This window comes from Ambystoma mexicanum, chromosome 7p (assembly GCF_040938575.1).
Source record: "Ambystoma mexicanum isolate Mex_15411 chromosome 7p, UKY_AmexF1_1, whole genome shotgun sequence".
NCBI lineage: Eukaryota > Metazoa > Chordata > Amphibia > Caudata > Ambystomatidae > Ambystoma > Ambystoma mexicanum.
Genome location: NC_090939.1, coordinates 816771618 through 816790658, shown reverse-complemented (window position 1 = coordinate 816790658; position 19041 = coordinate 816771618). Strand labels below are relative to the sequence as shown.

The following is a 19041-nucleotide window of genomic DNA, read 5'->3' as shown; positions in this document are numbered from 1 at the left end:
ATCCTCGGTCACTCGGAATGTATCATGCTTCAAGCCTAGGAGGAGCCACATGGAGTATGAACAGGATGGAACCGGATACAGTGACGATGATCACGATCGAGACACCCCCTACCTAGGAGAGTGTGAGGCCTCGGAAAGCGAGGACAATATGATGTCAGGCGGACAAGCTGAAAGGACACCCTGCAACAACGGTCGACCCCAGAGAAGCCGTCTAAAACCTCACAGACTCATAGAGGAGATGGAGTGAAGAGAGTCAAGTGTCTTGACTGTTAAAAAGGAGGGAGATGTCAGGTCGTCGTTTCACTGGGCATGCAGCCCGCCCACATCGTTGTGTGGGCAGACCGCCGTTAAGGTCTCATTCTCTCCAGGAAGAGGAAGTGACGTTGGGTTAGGGAGGGGGCTACGGGGAGTTGGCAGTTCCGGCCTTGGATTAATAAAGACAAGTTGTGTGTGATCCTGGCTCCCGCGTATATTACATTCCGCCTACTCGGTTCGAGGGTCCCGAGTAAAACCTCACAGGGATATTTTGTAAAGTCCTCCCTGATCTCCCTCCTCAACTCTGTCCACTGCTTGTATCTCCTCTGATCTCGGGATCCATAGACTACTGTAATTCGCTCTATCTGGCTCAACCGGCCTATCTTCTACAAACTTTACGGATTTTGCAGAATACAGCTGCCAGGCTAGCCACTGGGGCATCTCTTTATTCCTCTGCTTCGTCAATTCTCGCTTATCTTCATTGGCTGGCTGTGCCCAAATGGGTTAATTTCAAGGCTCTTTGTATTGGTCAGCGGGCCTTCTACAAAACTGGGTCAGAGTATTTGCAGTCTACATTTTGTCAGTACTTCGCTTCCTCTCCCTTCGCTCTGCTGCTGCCTTGCGGATTTTGGTTCCCCATTTCTAGCGTCCACGCGTCGGGGGGTCGTTCCTTCTCTGTGTACGCTGCACAGCTTTGGAAGTCCCTCCCTCTTTTTCGCCGTAGCATCAGGGATCATCTTACCTTCTGTCGTGCTCTGAAAACGTTTCTGTTCTAGGTTTTTGCTTTCTCCCTTTCCCAGCCTCCTCCTCCTCCTCCTCCTCCTCCTCCTCTTCTTTCCTGCCCCCAGAGTGCCATGATGCCCGAGTCGGTGTAGGCTGCGCTTTACAAATGGGTTTAACTTAAAATAACTTAAGCATGCAAAAAGCATGTACTTTGTGTAAGTGCTACCAAGACCATGTTCTGTATTGCATTGCCACATATGGTACAAATACAAAAAAAAACCTGCAGCAAAGAATGTTATCAAAAATAATAGTTTGAATTAACAAATGTGGACTCTGTGGACCCTTCCTTTGAGTAAGCTCTTCTGCAGTAGACTTGCGCAGAGGCGTAGCCAGGATTGTATAACAAGCGGGGCTAGTGGCTTCAGCTTTCATCATCATGCATGATGCATGTCCAAATTGCTGGCATACGAGAGTCAATTATGCACGAGCAGAGGCGTTGCTGAGGGAGCCTGAGGTGGCTATAGCCCTGGGTCTTTTGGTTGTAGCCCCGGATGGAAGCTTAGGGGCTACAACCAAAAGGCTAGCTAGCCCCGAGCCCAACAGTCCTGAAATTAGCGTAGCCCCAGATCTTTTCCAGACCTAGCAACACCCCCAGTTAATGAGCAATAGCATTCTTTTGTATAAAGACAAAGAGAAGTATAGACAAATTATTAAGGGGACTGATGTGATCAATGATAAGAGCAACAACTGAAGATCAGAATATAACAATAGACAAGTATTAAATAGAGTAGTAATAGAAATAATATTAGTAATTAATTTGGACACCGATATGTTGCTAATGAACAGCCCAAGAACCCCCCTCTCCACCTCCCCAGGCCCACTGGTATAGCACAACCATAAATGACACTACTTCAGGCATCAATCTCCTGCCAAAGCTCTAAAATGTTACCATGCTTTCTGCTGAGACTTTCAACAAGTGCCTTCTTACATATAAGCAGTCCCAACCTCAACTGTAACCTTCACTAGCATCACCACATTCCGAGAAATGTAGCAGGGCAAAAGTAGAATGAATAAGGAATGTTTGGGAAGACTATAGCATACTGACGAGATACTAGATAATGGCTCCACAAGCAAACAACGCACCAATATGATCCCTCCTACATTGTACTAATGGGCAGAGCCATACAGTGGTGTGTGGGAGCACTTAGGTAAGAGTGTTGTAACTTGTTGTAGCGTCATATACTATATGAATTATTGCTATTGGCTTGTGTGCCTGGGTATAATCGCTTCTGGTTCTCTATCCACAATGTGGCTCTGGACTAAACGTACTGCCCATGGTTTTGCCTGAATCAAGTGCATCAGGAAATATGGGGATGTGTGAATGCTTATCTATACTTTCATGGGCTTCACACTTACAGGCATGGATTGGCAAGGGGTTATGACATGTGCCTTTGAATGAGGAGCAGTTGAGGGAGTGGAGTTTCACTACCGTCCCCTTCAATGCTTTTCTGAATTGCCTTGTGTTTTTTATTTTATTGGTTGTAGATGTAGAGAATCACTATAAGCAGGCTTCTCTATTACAACGTATGCTACACTTCTTAATATTATAACAGTGTCACAGTTGTAGATATCTGCCATTGAAGATAGCCGCAGTTCACCCAATGGCTTTGGTGTGGGCTCCAACAGCCCCATCTACACATTTGGAACCCCTTGCTATTCAATGCTGGTTTAAGAATTTAAGAATGTTTTATTGTGTGGTGACAAATTAAACCTTTAATACAACACAAATAGAGAAATGCCAACATACATTACAAGCATTATGCAAAAAATTGGAACATAAAATATAAAATGACATTTCTTAAAATTAGGTTTTCTATACTCAAAATTGATTTAAAACATTTACTTTCGCCATACATTTAATCAATATACTTCATCATTTCATCACATTTCATCAAATATCAACATAGACGCTCAAAAAATACTAAAATCTTAAAATACCATCTTAAGCCTTAATCATAAGGCAATACCTCCAATTTCAGCGCTATTATAAATCATGTAACTGTGATTACAGTTGAGGTGGTACGCCCAGCCAGTTTCTTTGAGTATGGAAATTGCAGAGTTGAAAGTGATCTACATACTGTCAGCCAATGTTTGAGTGATTCACACTGTCCAGCAAAATTACAAAAACGGCATGCTGCTTGATCTGGTGCAAGCATGCAGTATCTCACCAAAATCTGCTTGGAGAGAATCCGATTCTAACGAAAATGAAGGAAAATTGACCTCGTCAGTTTGTCTAAATAAATACTTAAAAACTGCGCTAAAGTTCCCAGGTTTTTATAATCTCCCCTCAGGTGACTTAGCGAGGGATAGGAATGCATAGACTCCAAAGTGCTGATCCAATCCTGCTGATATGATAATAGCTTGAATTAGCTAGACTGTGTACTAATTCATCTGTGGAACTACAGAGTTGATCTAGAATAACGATGCACAGGTGGTAAATAGCCTGAATCCAGACACTGGGAGTCATTCCAAGGTGGGCAGTAAGGGATACCAGGCACCGGTAAGGAGACCGGTGCCAGTAATCCCTTACCGCCCTATTCCAAGGTCCCTTGGCGGGGACCGTAAGGAACGTGTGGTCTGACCACATGTCCCTTACGGGTCCCGCTAAGGGACCAGGGCGCTAACAGGCTTGCAAGTCGCGAGCCTGTTATTAGCGCCCTCCCCATTCCCATTGAGCCCTATGGGGGCTCAAATGGGAATGGGGAATGGTTTGTTCAATGGGGATTTACAGGTCCCGCCAGGGTCGGACTACACTGGTAAGCCCCATTGAACAACACCGGACTTGGTAACGGTATGAGAGGCAGCCATGGTGCTAATAGCACCATGGCTACCGCCCTTCTCGTAATGACCCCCACTGCCTTGATCTTGTAAAATAGTATAGGGACTCCTCTGTTGCACATAAGATCTTACATAGTAGCAATAGGAACCGCCAGTAAGCACTCGCTCTTAAGGACACTTATCCCCAATTCGTATCTGATGGCATCACCTGGTGTGATAATCTTAAGGTCCTTTTCCATATCTTATCCTCAAGTACAGGTAAGTAGTCCTGCATACCAACAGGATAAGTCTCTATACCGTACAATAACTTTGGCACAATTTTACATTCGTAATAGTGAATCACAGAATTCAATGAGAATTTGACAAATTTGAAATCAATTCTGGCCAATTGACTTGACAAACTGAAGGCTCTGTTTTTAAACCACTGATACAAGGCTACCAAACTGGATGCCGAGTTAATCAAGAATCTGAGGTAGGTGAAGGAGTTCACATTATAAAGTGGAGCCTCCCCAATACACCAACAGAATTTATTCTTATTCCTACGTTTGGAAATTGAATAAATTAGTTTTTCCAAGGGTTGACCTTCAAGGCATGATCTTCCACAAAACTCACACAAGCATTGATTAAATGCTGGAGGCCCACCGCAGTACAATCAAATAACAGATAATCGCCCACATAGTCCAACCAGCAAATTCTAACACTGTGCAACCTCGGGGAGACAGCAGCAACTGGATTCAAAAAGTCATCAATATCCACGAGGTAGAAGTTAAACAGGCAAGGAGCGAGGACGTACACTTGCCCTACTCCACGGGAGGGCAAGATGTTCCGGGAGAGATCTCCAGAATGGTTTAAACAGACTTGAATGTCTGTGTTTGAGTATAATCAAATGATTCATTTGAACAACCCAGAGGGTATACCCCATGAATGTAAATTGGGCCACAGTTGAATATGGTTGACTGCATCGAATGCTGCTGAGATTGAGAAAGCAACATATATACTGTTGTATTACCCCCCATGTAAAAACCTACAAACAGTTAAACCATAGCTCTCCCTTGAATGTGATCTCCTCACCCAAATTCCACAAGAAGGTCCGGTGGAATGAGGAGCGCACTAAGGCATTTGAAGGATTTAAGAAAGCCCTTTGTCAAGCTCCAGTCTTAAGAGCTCCTGACTACAACCAATCCTTTATTGTACAGACAAATGCTTCCAATACAGGTATAGGTGCAGTTCTGAGTCCGCTGGATGAGAAAGGCAGGGAACACCCAATCTGCTTCATCAGTAGGAAACTGAAGGAACCTGAGACAAGGTGGGCAACCATAGAACATAAATATGTTGTCATTGTGTGGTCTTTGAAGAAGTTTAGACTATACTTGTATGGGTTTACTTTTGTGGTTCAAACAGACCACCAATTCTTGAGATGGTTAATGCAGATGAAGGGAGAAAATCCTAAATTGTTAAGGTCAATCAGCCTACAGCGGTTTGATTTACCATTGAACACAGGTCAGTGTGTAATCACCAAAATGCTGATGGTCTCCCCAGAAAGTATGACCGACTGGAGTAAGGAGATTAATCCGGGGTGAATTAAATCGTCCTGTCCCTTAGTCTGGGGGGGGGACTGTTAGGCAGAATTCTGAATAAAAAGCAAGGCTTTTGGCTTGGAAGGCATACTCAACCACTGGACGAAGGAACCGAAGAAGAATTTGAAGAGGACGTCTGCTGCAACTCCTGGACCGTTGGTTTGCCCGGTGAAGCCCTGCTGCTGTGCTGAAACTCCAAATTTGTATCGACAGAGAAGACCCTGCAAGGACTTCTCCTCTTGAGCTGGTGGCACCAATCAACTTCAAAGTAAGACACCTGGACATCTACTCGGAGCTGGTTGAATTTCCACAGAGTTGCTGCTGGAAACCAAATAGCCAGGGAGAGGAACACCAGATAGTGTGCGTTGCTTTTAAGTTGGACAAGAGCTCCAGGAAGATCCTCCGGACTCCCAGGAAGCAGGACTCACCGAGCCTGAGCCCCCTCAACAGAAGCAAGGAAAGTTTATCTCGACAGCCAGAAACTGCAGTGCTGCTATTTGCGGTAGTCACGAGGAGCTGAAACACCGAAGTGCCACTTGTTTGAAGATTGGTTGCGAGCCATGTCCATCCCGTTGCAGTGCAATAGTCCCCACAAGTCCTCCCCCCTGTCACCATGACTGAGGCCCAGGAACAATGAGATCTGCAGAGCTGCACAGGAACAGGAGTCATCTGCTTTTTTTTCAATCCAAAGGTATTGTCAGGTCTGACAGAACTTGCCTCTTATTGTAGAGTTTCTTGCATCTTCTACTACTCGCAAGCCTAAACAGCTTGTGGCCCTACATTGATTCTTCTTTTCTTCCAAGACTCTAAAATATTGTGCAAAGACTTTTCTACTTAACTACCAGAAGTGCTTCAACTCATATAGAATTTTGGCCATTGACTTTGGCTTAACCTGTTATACTGAAGGACTCTGCTTAGGGGATCCAAAAGTATTTCCCTGCTTGAGAATATTTGTGATCTCTTGTTTGTTCTAATAACATTTTCCTTTAGCCAATTCCTAAATATGTTCTAAATGCAATAGTAAGATATATTAATGTTCCCAGCACCCTAGCTATTGAAGTCACCTGAGGGGTTAGGTTGTCACTTTGGGCCATCCCAAAAGGGTCTTTACTGAATTTAGAAACTAAGTGTGTAGTTTTGGAGTGTATTTGTGTGTTGCTTTTATGTTGCTCCCTTCTGAAGAGGTTTATTCAGGAAACATTGTGTGTACGTGTTTATTTGAATACTTGTCACTGTGAACCTCAGTTTAACTCCCCTACAGCTCACTTTGACCCCTCTTGAGGTGAGCCTGGCTGCTCAGCCCACTACCAATACTAGTACAGACTTATACCAAAGGTTTGGTTCCTATTGCCAGGAGGTCATGGTTGTTGTAGTGCACCCAAATGGTACTGCATACAATCTTGCCTAACACCGTCCATTAACCCAGTTTCCTGGTCCAACCACTTCCTTATCCACTTCAATCTCTCCCTGCCTAAACCTCTCAAAACCCCAGCTCCGTCACTTAGCCCCATACAAGTCCGCAATACTTAATTTGAAACATGAGGACCTCATGCCTTCACTCTTAGCTTCACTCAGCACCTCTCCAGTGATCAGATCTACACGGCAAATGATCGTGCCAACCAATTCCACACATGCACTGCTCCAGACCCCTGATCTGCATGCGCCGATCAAATGCAGAACTCGCAAACCACACACACACCCCTAATAACACCTGGTTCACAGATGAACTAGTCAGTCTTCGTAGGAAGAAAAGATCTCTAGAACACGTATGCAAAAAACAATTCTCCAAATAACTGCTCGGCACTCGCCACAATGGCCTACACCTATATGAAAGTGGTTATCATCTGCAAAGCTAACAGCCTCAATGACAGAATGGCCAATCCAAGTTCTAGCAGCCAAGAACTATTTACTATCCTCAGAGAGCTTGAGACTCCAACCCCCACAACTGCCACACGCACGACGGAGCCTGGTGTACCATGATTCAAGATGCCCTTTATAACAAAATTGAGACACTTCTTACCATGATCAATGCCAAACAAGCCCTCCTCGCCAGTAAGTTGCCTTTACCTGAGTCTGCTGCCCACTCCAGCAGGACCTCTACCCCTAATATCCCCCATTCACATTCACTCAAGTCACACAAGAGCAAGTAATCAACACTTTTAAAGTACTAAAACCGTCCAGCTGCAAAGCCTGCCCAGCTCACATAATAAAGCTCTCTGCCTCCACGCTAGCCCCCATCATCACAGAATTTGCTAATGCATCTTTCATGACTAGGTTGGTGCCCACTAACATCAAATCTGCCTGGGTCCCTCCTCTGCTAAGAATAACCTCCCTAGATCCTGCTCCCCCCACTAACTACCGACCCATCACAACATTCCCCTTCCTTCTTAAACTTCTGGACTGCCTGGTGTATAGCCAAATCCAACAATTCCTGAAACAAAACCACCTTCACAGCAAAAGTAAATCTGGCATTTGCCCTAAGCACAGCACAGAAATGGCCCTGCTGGACCTAAAATTCCAATTGGATTCCATCCAAGACACTGGCAATCTAGCCATCCTCCTCCTGTTAGACCTATGAGCTGCGGTCGACCTAGTCGATCACAACATAGTATGTCACCACCTCAGTCAGCACTTTCACTCCTCTACTGAAGCCTCTGCTTGGATCAAATCCTTTGAGTAATTGCACCACGCGAGTATTCGTCAGGGAATCTTCAGCTGACCCCATCCTGCACCTCTGGGCATCCCACAACGCTTGTACCTCTCTCCAACACTGTATGACACACAAACAAAATCTTTTTGGTCTGCTCGACTCAAGGAAGATTATTTTCACCAACTTAATGGATGACACCCAAATACTAATTCCCATCACAGGTGATGATGCCAGTGACACATCCACAATTAATGCAGTATTCAGCACAATCCAAAACTGTATGGCGACTCATTTATGCCTAAATGACGAAAAAACAGAGCTCTTTATCATTGGCCCACCACACCGGCTCAAGCACCTGGATGGCTCCTTCTCCATCTGTATTGATGGGTCAACCATTGCAGTCCTCAAACAAATAAAAACTGTGGGAGTCTACCTCAAAGCTGACTTAGCCATGATGAGGAAGATTAATGCTGTCGCTTCATCTAATGCCTACACTACAAAACTCATCTCTCTAAGCAGGCAATTCCTCTCACCAAACAATTGCCTCACATTGGCATGTGCTCTGATTCTCTCTAAACTTGATTATTGTAATGTCCTGCTCATGGGCACCACTTCTGCCAACATGTCCAGACTCCAACTACTCCAAAATAAAGCCCGCCATGCCACCCACGGCCTAAAATGCTCTGATCACATCACAGCTATAAAACATGAATCCCAGTGGCTCCCCATCAAAGCATGTGTGGACTTCAAAACACTGGCTATCAGACACTGTTGCAGCCACCAAGAGGCCCCCTCCTACTTTAACAGCTGCATCACCAAAAGTGTTCCTGTGCAAGCGCTCAAGTCCAGCGCTTGCACACTATTGACCACCCAGCGCTTTAAGAGCAATAGAGCAGGTGGTGTCACAGCCCCCCGTGCTCTCTACCCTCGCTCATCAGAAACAAGCATTCCCTCACCACTTTCAAGAAACCTGTCAAGACCTGGCTGTTTGACAAATATGAGTAATGGCTGAAGCTGTCTCTGCCTTTGCTGTCTTCATGTACTGTATTATATCTGCTTATGTACAAAACACTGTGATACCCTTGGGCCTGGGCGTTACATAAATGTCAAAAATAGATAAATCACTATCCCATGCTTCTTTTATCTCCCCATAATATCAGGGTTGCCGCATCCTTCCTCGCCACAGTTGCAAACTCCTTGCTTGACTCCCCAAGGTCCATTTCTCCCCAGAACTTCTGCCCTCCTCCTGCCAGCTATTCTAAGGAGTGATGCCCACTGCCTGAGCTGGTGGCGCAGTCCCTCCTCACTTTGGGTAGTGGTATGAGACATTGGTTGCACCTGGTCTGCAGACTGCTCCCTGATGTGAGGTGATATTGAGGCCACTATCCTCCTGTGAAAGATGGATGTTCTGCTCCTCTCCTATCTGGTGCTGTTCAGTGGTGGAATTGTTTGCTTGAAACCTCTCTGTATGCCCAGCATGGACATTTCATGGTAATGCTTCCTTTGGTAAGCTTGGGGATGAGTTGAATTCATTTGCTATTCCTCCCAAGAATGTTTTTAATAGAATGTTCAACATTGTATCTCCCGCGACAATTGCCTGCATCACCACTTTATATAACAAACACGGCACTGGTTCCTCTGATAAAGGTCATATGCGTGTGCCCCCAGTATAAGTCACTTCCAATTACTTCAATTATTCTGGTGATCTTAAAAAGAATTGGCCTTCCTCTTCCCCTGCTGCACACATATTCAAATACACACGGGGGGCACACACATGTGCACACACATGGACAAGCACATGATTCTGCACCTCCCACAAACACATGGATGTACATACGCATGCAATTGCAGGCCCCAGCACCTCACCGTCTCTAACACATTCAGCAAAACAAGTTAATTAACTTACCTGACATTGGGCCTGCACCCTCCACTGACAGGATAGGGATGCTTTGCCATGGGAGATTTCATCAAATTCAAATTCATCTCATTCTTGTCATCACGTTTTCCACCTATTATATGGTGGGGGTGGTTAGGCAAATAACCAATGTGGGGAGATTAAATGGGGCGCCTGCAGGGTTTCTTCCCCCTATATATATTTGCATCAAAAGGTACCACAAAAAAATGGATGAAATCGAATTTGATCTCCTTTTTGACCAAATCACATAGAACTTCCACCACCTGCTGCACCTCCAGGAAGGATCACTCCGACCGCCACACCCATAAATGGCGAGCATTGGGGAGTCCAGGTTCAGATCCCTGGCTATGCATACATTGCGTATGTCTAGGGCTCTGAAAAATGAACACCATGATGCTTCCCATTTGTCCACAAGGAGCATCCTCTTGTCTTGTAGTGCCCCTAGCCAGCCTGCCCAATAGGCTATGCCTGACTGAGAGAGCTGTAGACTCCAGCCAGCCATGGCCCATTGAGAATTCTCCATTTGATTCCTGCAGGGGGAGAGAGTACACTTGTGTGCTGGGTTCCCTCTGCTTTTGCAAGCCTCTCAATAATGGGCGATAGGTGGCAGATCAGAAGCAATCCGCCTATTCTAGACGAGCCATCCCTGTTTGCATTCAATTAAGTTTTAATGCTCCATATTTGAGATATCAATAGGTAGCTCCTAATAGTTTCGTTTCCTTTTTGTATTTCGTATATGTATTTAGGTATGGTGGATATGCCATGGGAATTTGGGCAATACACTGCAGATGGGGACTCATTCAGAATGTTGATGTGATCCAGGTGGTGCTTTTGAAGTACTGGACGAGTTTACGGGTAGACCGTTGTTTCAGTTGGAGTCAGGCCTGCCTGACTCCAACTCCAACTGAAACAACGGTCTACCCGTAAACTCGTAGCATTGAGGTGTATTTCAGTGCATCTGTAAACCTTTGTGAATTAAAAAAAACTGCTGTATGTGTGGATGTTTTACATGGCCTGCCAAGTTAATAGGTTATCAAATGTTTGATTTTAAAATGTGGGTAGCAGTAGAAGCTGTTGATGTCAATGAAACATGTGGTTCATGTCTATTTTTGTCTGGGAAATAATTCTAGAACCTAAATATGCTATCCCATAAAAATAAACATTTGTTTTAGAGTGAACACCTTCATTACGGGTTCAACCTTTATACATTTCCATATTATTAGATCCTACTGGACATAGGCGTGTCCAAGTGCTCTTACACTAACTTGAATCATGGTTGAAATTGGGAAGTAATCATGTTCCTCACAGTTGATCGTTGTCAAAGACCAGGAATTAAGAAACAGCTCATGACTCTGAAAAAAGGGTTCAGCTAAGTTCATTTTGCAATTCAAAGTAACGCAGGGTTTAAGGTTGCCTGGAGAAGGTTCCATGTGTTAATATCGTTGCAAAAATATCGGCATGCAAGAATGACGCTGTTTCTTTGTGGCAATATTAACCATGGCACCTGCGGGGGACAACCCTGCAAGCCCCATACTTTTTTAAAGGGACCAGGAGACACCCCTGCAACCCCCGCTCCCATTTACCCCATAAATTATCCCCACATAATATCGCCTATGGCCATTCCCGACGACCATGTATATGGCGATATTATTGGTGGGGATGATATTACCTGATACCCTGGAGAAAAGGTTAGCAAATCTACAAAAAAATCTAAAAAGGATCAATTGCAACTTACTTGAGGACCATAGTTCATGATTCCATCACTTACTGCCCTGAGGTACTGCCTCCAGATAGTCAAACAAGTCACAGCATCAACTCTGCGCTTCTGTTTTCTGTCTCCTGCTTTCTTTCCTTGAATTTACCTACCACCGCTGACTGCATTCTAACTCTCATCACCAAAGCCAGCGTCTGGCTTGGGTCCTTTGTGAAGCTTTTAATGCACCTGCAAATAGTATGCTCTGGTCAGCTGTGGTGCACAGTGTCATGCAACAGAATAGGTTTGTCTAATTCAAACTGTGGATTCAGCTAACTCATAACACAAAAGACTCAGTCAGTGGGGTTTTTAGTGTTATATGCACTTCTTTCATTGTAGGTTTAAGATTTCTGTTGTCTTTGGGGTTGTCATGCATCAGCCACTGTCACTGTAATTGGGATGCTGAGCTTTCTTTCTTTGTGACCACTTTACCTGCTACACTTGTTAGGTCCAGGCTTGTTTCAAGTGTTGCTACACCTGGGGCACATTTCTCCAGATCTCACTGGGCCTTGGGACCTTTGGGTGTTGAGCTTCCGAACACAGACAACCATCTCTGCCAGAGCCTTTCCAGCAAAGTGTAAACCTGTGCCACCTGATCAGGACCGGTCTACCTGCAACATCGTGCACTGCTGCTTCTTTTCCACTATCTTCTGTCTCTTCTTTCTCCTCAACACCTGCAACGAGGAAAATTCAGTGGCAACACCCTTGTCTTGGAAACAAAACAATACTGTGCAACATGGGTTCAATCCCTAGTCCAGTGCTTCGAAGCTAGAGGAGTGTGACATTAAGGATGATATAACCACAATAATAACAATCTGGCCTTCTTAATCTCTCCTAACTTTTTCTCTGTAAGATTCTGACAGCTTACCCCTGTGGATCCATTCCTCCTGTGCATCCAGGCCTTCGTATTAGTGTTTAGGGTGCATACTCTTTTTCTGCTAATGTGCCTCTCTTTGCTTCTCTGCCATCTATATCACCTTCTGAATATTCTCATTCTCTCTCTTCAAGGATTCCTCCTCTACCCTCCAAGAGGCTCACACACATTCCTGTCTTTAGTCCTTTCCAGGACTGTCTGTGCTTCGCCCTGCTGTGTATCTTGGTATGCTTACACTCTGCAACACTGCTGTTTTTTCTGTCATTCCTTTTTTTCCAACCTCCTTTGTCCTGTCCTTCCTGCTCCACTTTCTCTACCCATCTAATCCATTATCTCCTGTCGCTCAGCTATATCACTCTCCTCACCTCCACTGTCTGCTCCTGACTGCATTGCTTTTACTCTCCCTGCCTCCTCTGTTCGATCAAGTCCACTCTTCTTTCGCGCACTCCTCCACTGTGTTCTCCTGCATACTCACATTGTCTTCAAATACCACCATTGACGGCCTTTCAACTCTCGTCGCTGCAACCCAGCCCTGGCACATGACCAGCTTTTAGTTGATCAGAGCCCCACACTCTTGGCGCGCAAGCAGTAAACTGTTCTCAACTACTGCACACTACCTCGCACAAGAGTATTGCCAAATTCAAACTCTGGTTCCAACGGAGCTTATTGGGCCACCATTGGTAACGCCGCTCTTCAGGGCATACCATTAAGTAGTACATCCACCACCTTGCCTTCCATAACACTTTGTAAACTGATACAGTACATGGAATAGTATTTGCAGTGATCACTGCTAAACTCTGCTGACCATCTTTCAAATCCCTGCTCTGCCACCACTGGGAAGTCGCCTGATATTGCCTCTGCATTAAGTGATTGCTCAATGCTGGGCTGCTGTGCACAGCTGGGCCCCGTGGTCGCGGTCCTCTCTGTGGGTCCTGCTCTCACTAAGATTTTCTATAGTGTAGGTTCAAGGTGATTTACATTGCAAAATAAAGGCTGCTGCAAAGGATTCCCTGGGTTGTTTAATTCTAGCCGGTTGGCTAGCTTGCGGACAACATGCTAATTTTGGAAACAAGACAATCCAGAGCAGCATGGGTTCGATACAGTCCTGTGCTTAGAGGCTGGAATCTGGCATGAAATGTGATACGGAAAAGCAACTGTATTTTTTCAAATTCCTTTAATTCTAGGCCTGGCAAGATTTGTAACTTGTGCCCTTCACTGGGAGATGTGTGGTGGTGTGGTGTAGTCTTCATTATGTTTGGGAGATGTTGATAGCCCAAAGGAGACTTTTTGATCAGAAAGCCTGTTTCATATTTTAGGTTATCGGGTTGTAATCCCACTGGTTAGAGTAAGGGATGAGTTGGGGATGATTCTGCATCTTCCCTAGTCTTTGGGCCAAGAATGGGTTCCCCTTCCATGTGCCCTGTATTTCTTGGTCTTATTCATGGCTCTTTCTGCCCAAGTCTCCTTCGCTATCCTGGCTCCCCACTTTTGGGCAACAGGACCTACAAGGCTTTAATGCACCCCTCTTGTGTCACTGTCTTCTGATGGACTGAGAAACCTGGGAGTCCCACCCATTTCCCCCTCTGGACCTTACATTCATCGCATTCTCTGAAGCCGTTCAGGCCAACGTGGCACAGTGATGTTAACTCTGTTCACAATTAAATCATCTACGCGGCAGTACAACAGCGTAGATCCTTCACTGCTTTTCCTCAAACCAATATCAAATGACTGGTTCATTCAGAAAGAATGCTTTTCAAAAGATATTTTCTTGTTAACTAGTTTAACCAACCCAAAGATGCACAATGTTCACAAATACTTCCACCACTTTAAAGTCCAACACATGTGGGCCACAACTGAGTGTGCCTCGTAGGCCTGCCCTCATTCACGAGTGGGGGAATTGTGGAGTGTGAGGTCTTACAAAAGGCAGCACAGCCTTTCATAATCTTGTGTTTGCTGTTTTATTGTCCAGCTTTTTTTTCACTTAGGGATTATCACAACTGATATTTTTATCTTTTTTACAGGAATGCAAGCAACAGCAGTTTATGGAATGGACTCTCAAATGAAATGGTAAATGGGTTTCAATGTTTCACTGGTCCTGGTTGGTCATGGGTATCTGTAATGAATTTTAATGTGGTCTCTATATTGTCTTACTGACGTGCGTACTAAATGATAGCAGATTCTTTATAAGGAGCACGAGCAATGCACTTCAGGTGTATATGCTGGACACTTCGTGCTTCATGAGTTGAGTGGTAAAGCAGGCAGTATTCTGGAGTACACCTGTTTACCACTCTACAACTCATATGTGTAAGAAAACTATGTTGTAAATTGAGGTATTAAATTCATTTATAATGGTTGTTTTGACCTATAGGGTATTACCGCATAAACCCAATGGAGACCAGTGGTGCTCCAAAAGGGGGTATACCTAATGAAGCTGTAGGACTAATTACTGTCACTGAATGTGGTAACAGTAATTTACTTTGGCGGTTTAACCTAAGGTAATGCCGCAGAAATCGTAATGATGCCTCAATCATAAAAGGGCGAGAAAAGTGTGAAAAAAGGGTCGGACAGGGATGTATATATGCCTATCTATCCTTAATATTCTAATGTAGTTTTGTGTTTTTCTTTTCAGTTCTACAATGTCATGTGTGCTGAAAAGAACTCTAGCAGGTACATTAGTGCAAGACATGTCACAAGTGATTCCTCTGCATCGTTTCTATTTTCTGAATCATGTGTTAAGCCGGAGAATACTTTGTCAAGGGTGTCTTTAATTAACATCAGTGGGATTTCAGGTTTTAATATACTGTGGATTTTTTAATTTAATATTTGTAAGAAAAATTGTGTTTGCGTTTACCACAAACATCTTATTAATTAATAACGGTCTACTTTTACATGCATTATACAGTGTTTTTTTAATCCTACTTGTTACTTAGAAAATTACCAATAGTATGTAGAATTGTGACAAACTTTGACCAATTCGACAAAATTTCCAAAACTGTTCTTTGTAAAATATGTACATCATGTGAAGAGCTGATAGACCTATCCAAATTAGGGGATCACATTTCCTGTTCTGCTTAGTTTTACACTTTACATGTATCCCCTTTCTATTTCATGTATTATCTCTTATGGTTATGCTTCCTCAGAATGTTGGGACGGAAGCAAGATCTAGAGGTTCGCCATCTACTGCGGCAAGAACACCTTTTCTCTCATGGTGGCACAAAATTAGATTTCCTGGAAATAGCAACTTTTAATCACTGATTACAATTTGATCACAATTAAACATTGGATTATGTCATAGAGGTGGTGAAATCTAAGATTGGGAGCGACAACGATCCACTGTGTTAATTATGAGTTGTCCTTGGTTTAAAGAACCCAAGTTACTAACCGGAATACATGGGACCGGAATGTAGTTACTAATATGAGTGTAGTTTGGGATCCCCAGGATGAGTACCAGATCTTCAAAAATTGAATTCTTTACCAAAGAGGTTGAAGGCCAGTGTCTGGCCACTAATTATGAGGAAACCAAAGTTGTATAGGGATTTGAGGCCATTACAAGGAAGACTATTAAAATTCCAACTAAACCATGCTTGAAAAAGGGGACAAACAGTAAACCTGGAAATCGCTGGTACTCAAAGGAATGTCACCGATACAAGTGAGTTCTTTTAGCTAACTATCTTTCCTCTTTTAGCTAACTATCTTTCCAAAGACCCAGTATTGATTCGGAGACTAAGAGCCAGGTACAATGAATTAGATGAAAGGCAAAGATTACACAAGACTAATGACTATGTAAAGACATATGGGACAGATTCTCCAAGCATTTTCTGACACAAGTGAGGAGATGCACTAGCGCATCTCCACATCTCCTCACTTGCACCCCAAAAGTGTTAAAGGGGTAGTTTGGTCAGAAATGTTATTGGGCCAATCGATCAGGCATGTATTTTCAAGCATACATTGATCGTTCTTAAAATAAATTCCAATGCAACTTATCGCACTGTTCTTCCAGGCTGCGTTTACAAACTGAAGAGCCCTAGATGGAGGAAGTCTTTCCTTTGACTATTTAGATATTAAACTTAGTTGGAATGGCAAGAGGGAGATATATATTGAAAAAGAGATGTAATTTAATGGAAAAAATAGCAATGTGATTTTAAGCTTTTCTGGAGGTTTATTGAGCACAGGCCATTGCCGATTATCTTTATGGGACAGATTTGTAGGGCCATTGTAATGTCACAGAATTGGCTACCACTGACAATATATTTCTAAAAAGGCAGCTTTATCTCCCATTAAGTACAGAAAAATGTGTTACTACATCTTGACCTTGGTTTCACCTAAATTAAAGACTGTATCGCTCAAACACTTTATTGGATGCATCTGTGGTCGTGTCAGTATGATTAGATATAGATAAGTCCTAACTGTGCTGTTATATTGTGGCCACCCTTCAATGATTCATATACATTAGGAACAGTTTAAGGTTACAGAACCTTAAAGAATTAAAGGATTAAAGATAAATCCTACCAATAGAAATACAGGAAGCAAACAAATTATTAGGGGAGCACATACGGAATGGGTTCCAATAAATATGGTTAAACACTGCTTAAGCCTCGCTACATGACAGAGAAGTATTTGATATGCATCCATAGGACTTCTGTAAGATCCTTATATCTTAAAATGAGTATAGGAATTTTACCTCTTGCCTTAAAGCCTGTTGTGATAAAGTGACTTCTGATTACTGTGCCTGTTCTGCTAATGCTCTTGAAACATTACAACATGTCCTTTTCATTTGTCTATGATTATATGCTTCGTAGAAACTTGAAGACATGTTTAAATAATCATGGAATTTGTACTTTAAGAGAGGCAGAAGAACTGTGTACAAAATCAAACTCTTTGTGTGGTTTTGCATTTGCAAATTGTATTGGTAGGCACTGGTCTACAAGAAATAGAATTTTAAAAACAATGAATTATGTTTTTGAATGGAATTTGATTATTAATCATTTTAGATGTATTAAATGTATGGTTATGTATCATGTAATTGGGTAAATGAATATAAGTGTTGTATAGTATCGATCTTTAAGTATGATATAATGATTCTGGTTTGATATACTGGGGGTAGACTGGATGAATTTGAATGGCTTTTGTATTCTGCTATGTTTGTGTATATATGTATTTATTTGCTCAGAAATTGAACGGAAAATGTGTCAAGTGGAATTAATGGATTATATATCAAATAGTACCCTCTTTTGAATGAAGACATTGAATGTCTATCGCTTAGTAAAGCAATAGAAAATATTATTTAGCAATGCTCATTTCTCATGGAAGGACAAGGACAACATTAAATATTACACACTTCTACGTCAAAAGTGTTTACAAAACACTAAATAGCATGACAAACATCAATTGATCAACATTGCTGATAAACTGACATTTGCTATGCTATTTTGTGTTTTTATGTCGAGATTTGTAATATTTAATGTTGTACTTTTCCTAAACCTAGATCATTTTCGGAGAATCAGCGCTGCCACATATTTTTAAAGACAATCAAAAGAAAAGATCTCTGAAGCAGAATTTCACAGTTCTCCATATAACATTGTGCACTATTCCCCATTCTATATGTCTGTGCTAATATGGCAAAAAAAGGGGGTTTCTCGGAGTCCCTCTGCCAGACATCAGTCCCGGTTATGAGAGCCTGTCCCAGAGTCTTTAGCTCACTATCTTTCACAGAGGAGAAATATCCAAAACATATCAGTCTTTGTCCTGCTTTGGGTCAATCCAGCACCGAAATGCTAGGCAATTCACCTCTGAACAAAACTACCAACAGCAACCCCAGGCACATGTTTCGGCCTGGTTGGACCTCATCAGTAGGGTGGAACTGTGCCTCTCTAAGAATAGTGAGCAAGGGGTCTGTCTTGATATGGGCAAAATCTTCCTCGGGGCCAGCCCTTTGAGAGCAAAAATACCCAATTCAGCCCAAAATACAGGTTCTATTGTGCTGAGCAGTGATCTCATGCTAGTGACAAATGACACCCTCAAAGTTTTAGCATATTTATTCTAAGCAGTGAATTTCATATACATTTGGGATTCAAGTTAAAGAATATTACAAAGCATAAACTTAGAACAATGCAAAATATAGTGAAACATGGAACTTAGATAAACATAGAGAAACATAGAGAAATATAGAGAAACATAGAGAAACACAGTCTTACGTCCCTTTAATCAGCACTGGGAGACCTGGGCTTTTCATAGAAAAACAATGCTGGAGGACACCGTGAGAGCCAATTCCGGGCACTTGACTGTACACGAATCAAGTCCACAGGACGATCTCCCCCCGAGTCATGTGTGCATGGATATTTTATAATCTCTTGCTGTCAGTCACCATGACGCATAGTTCCAGAACTTTCCCTGTGCAACTGGCTCATGGAAAAAACCCAACTCTCTCTGAGAGGCTCCCTGCTCGCTCCTACCCCT

General features: G+C 43.1%; 1 protein-coding gene across 14 annotated transcripts in view; it reads left to right on the top strand.

The window, feature by feature from the left end:
* Positions 1-19041, top strand: part of ADGRG2 (adhesion G protein-coupled receptor G2) — an 835692-nt gene that overhangs the window by 443324 nt on the left and 373327 nt on the right. For all 14 annotated transcript variants that reach the window (XM_069636971.1, XM_069636968.1, XM_069636965.1 and 11 more), the window contains 2 exons: positions 14607-14652; positions 15215-15252. In XM_069636971.1, coding sequence (XP_069493072.1) covers positions 14607-14652; positions 15215-15252 — 84 coding nt within the window. The remainder of the gene's footprint in view (positions 1-14606; positions 14653-15214; positions 15253-19041) is intronic.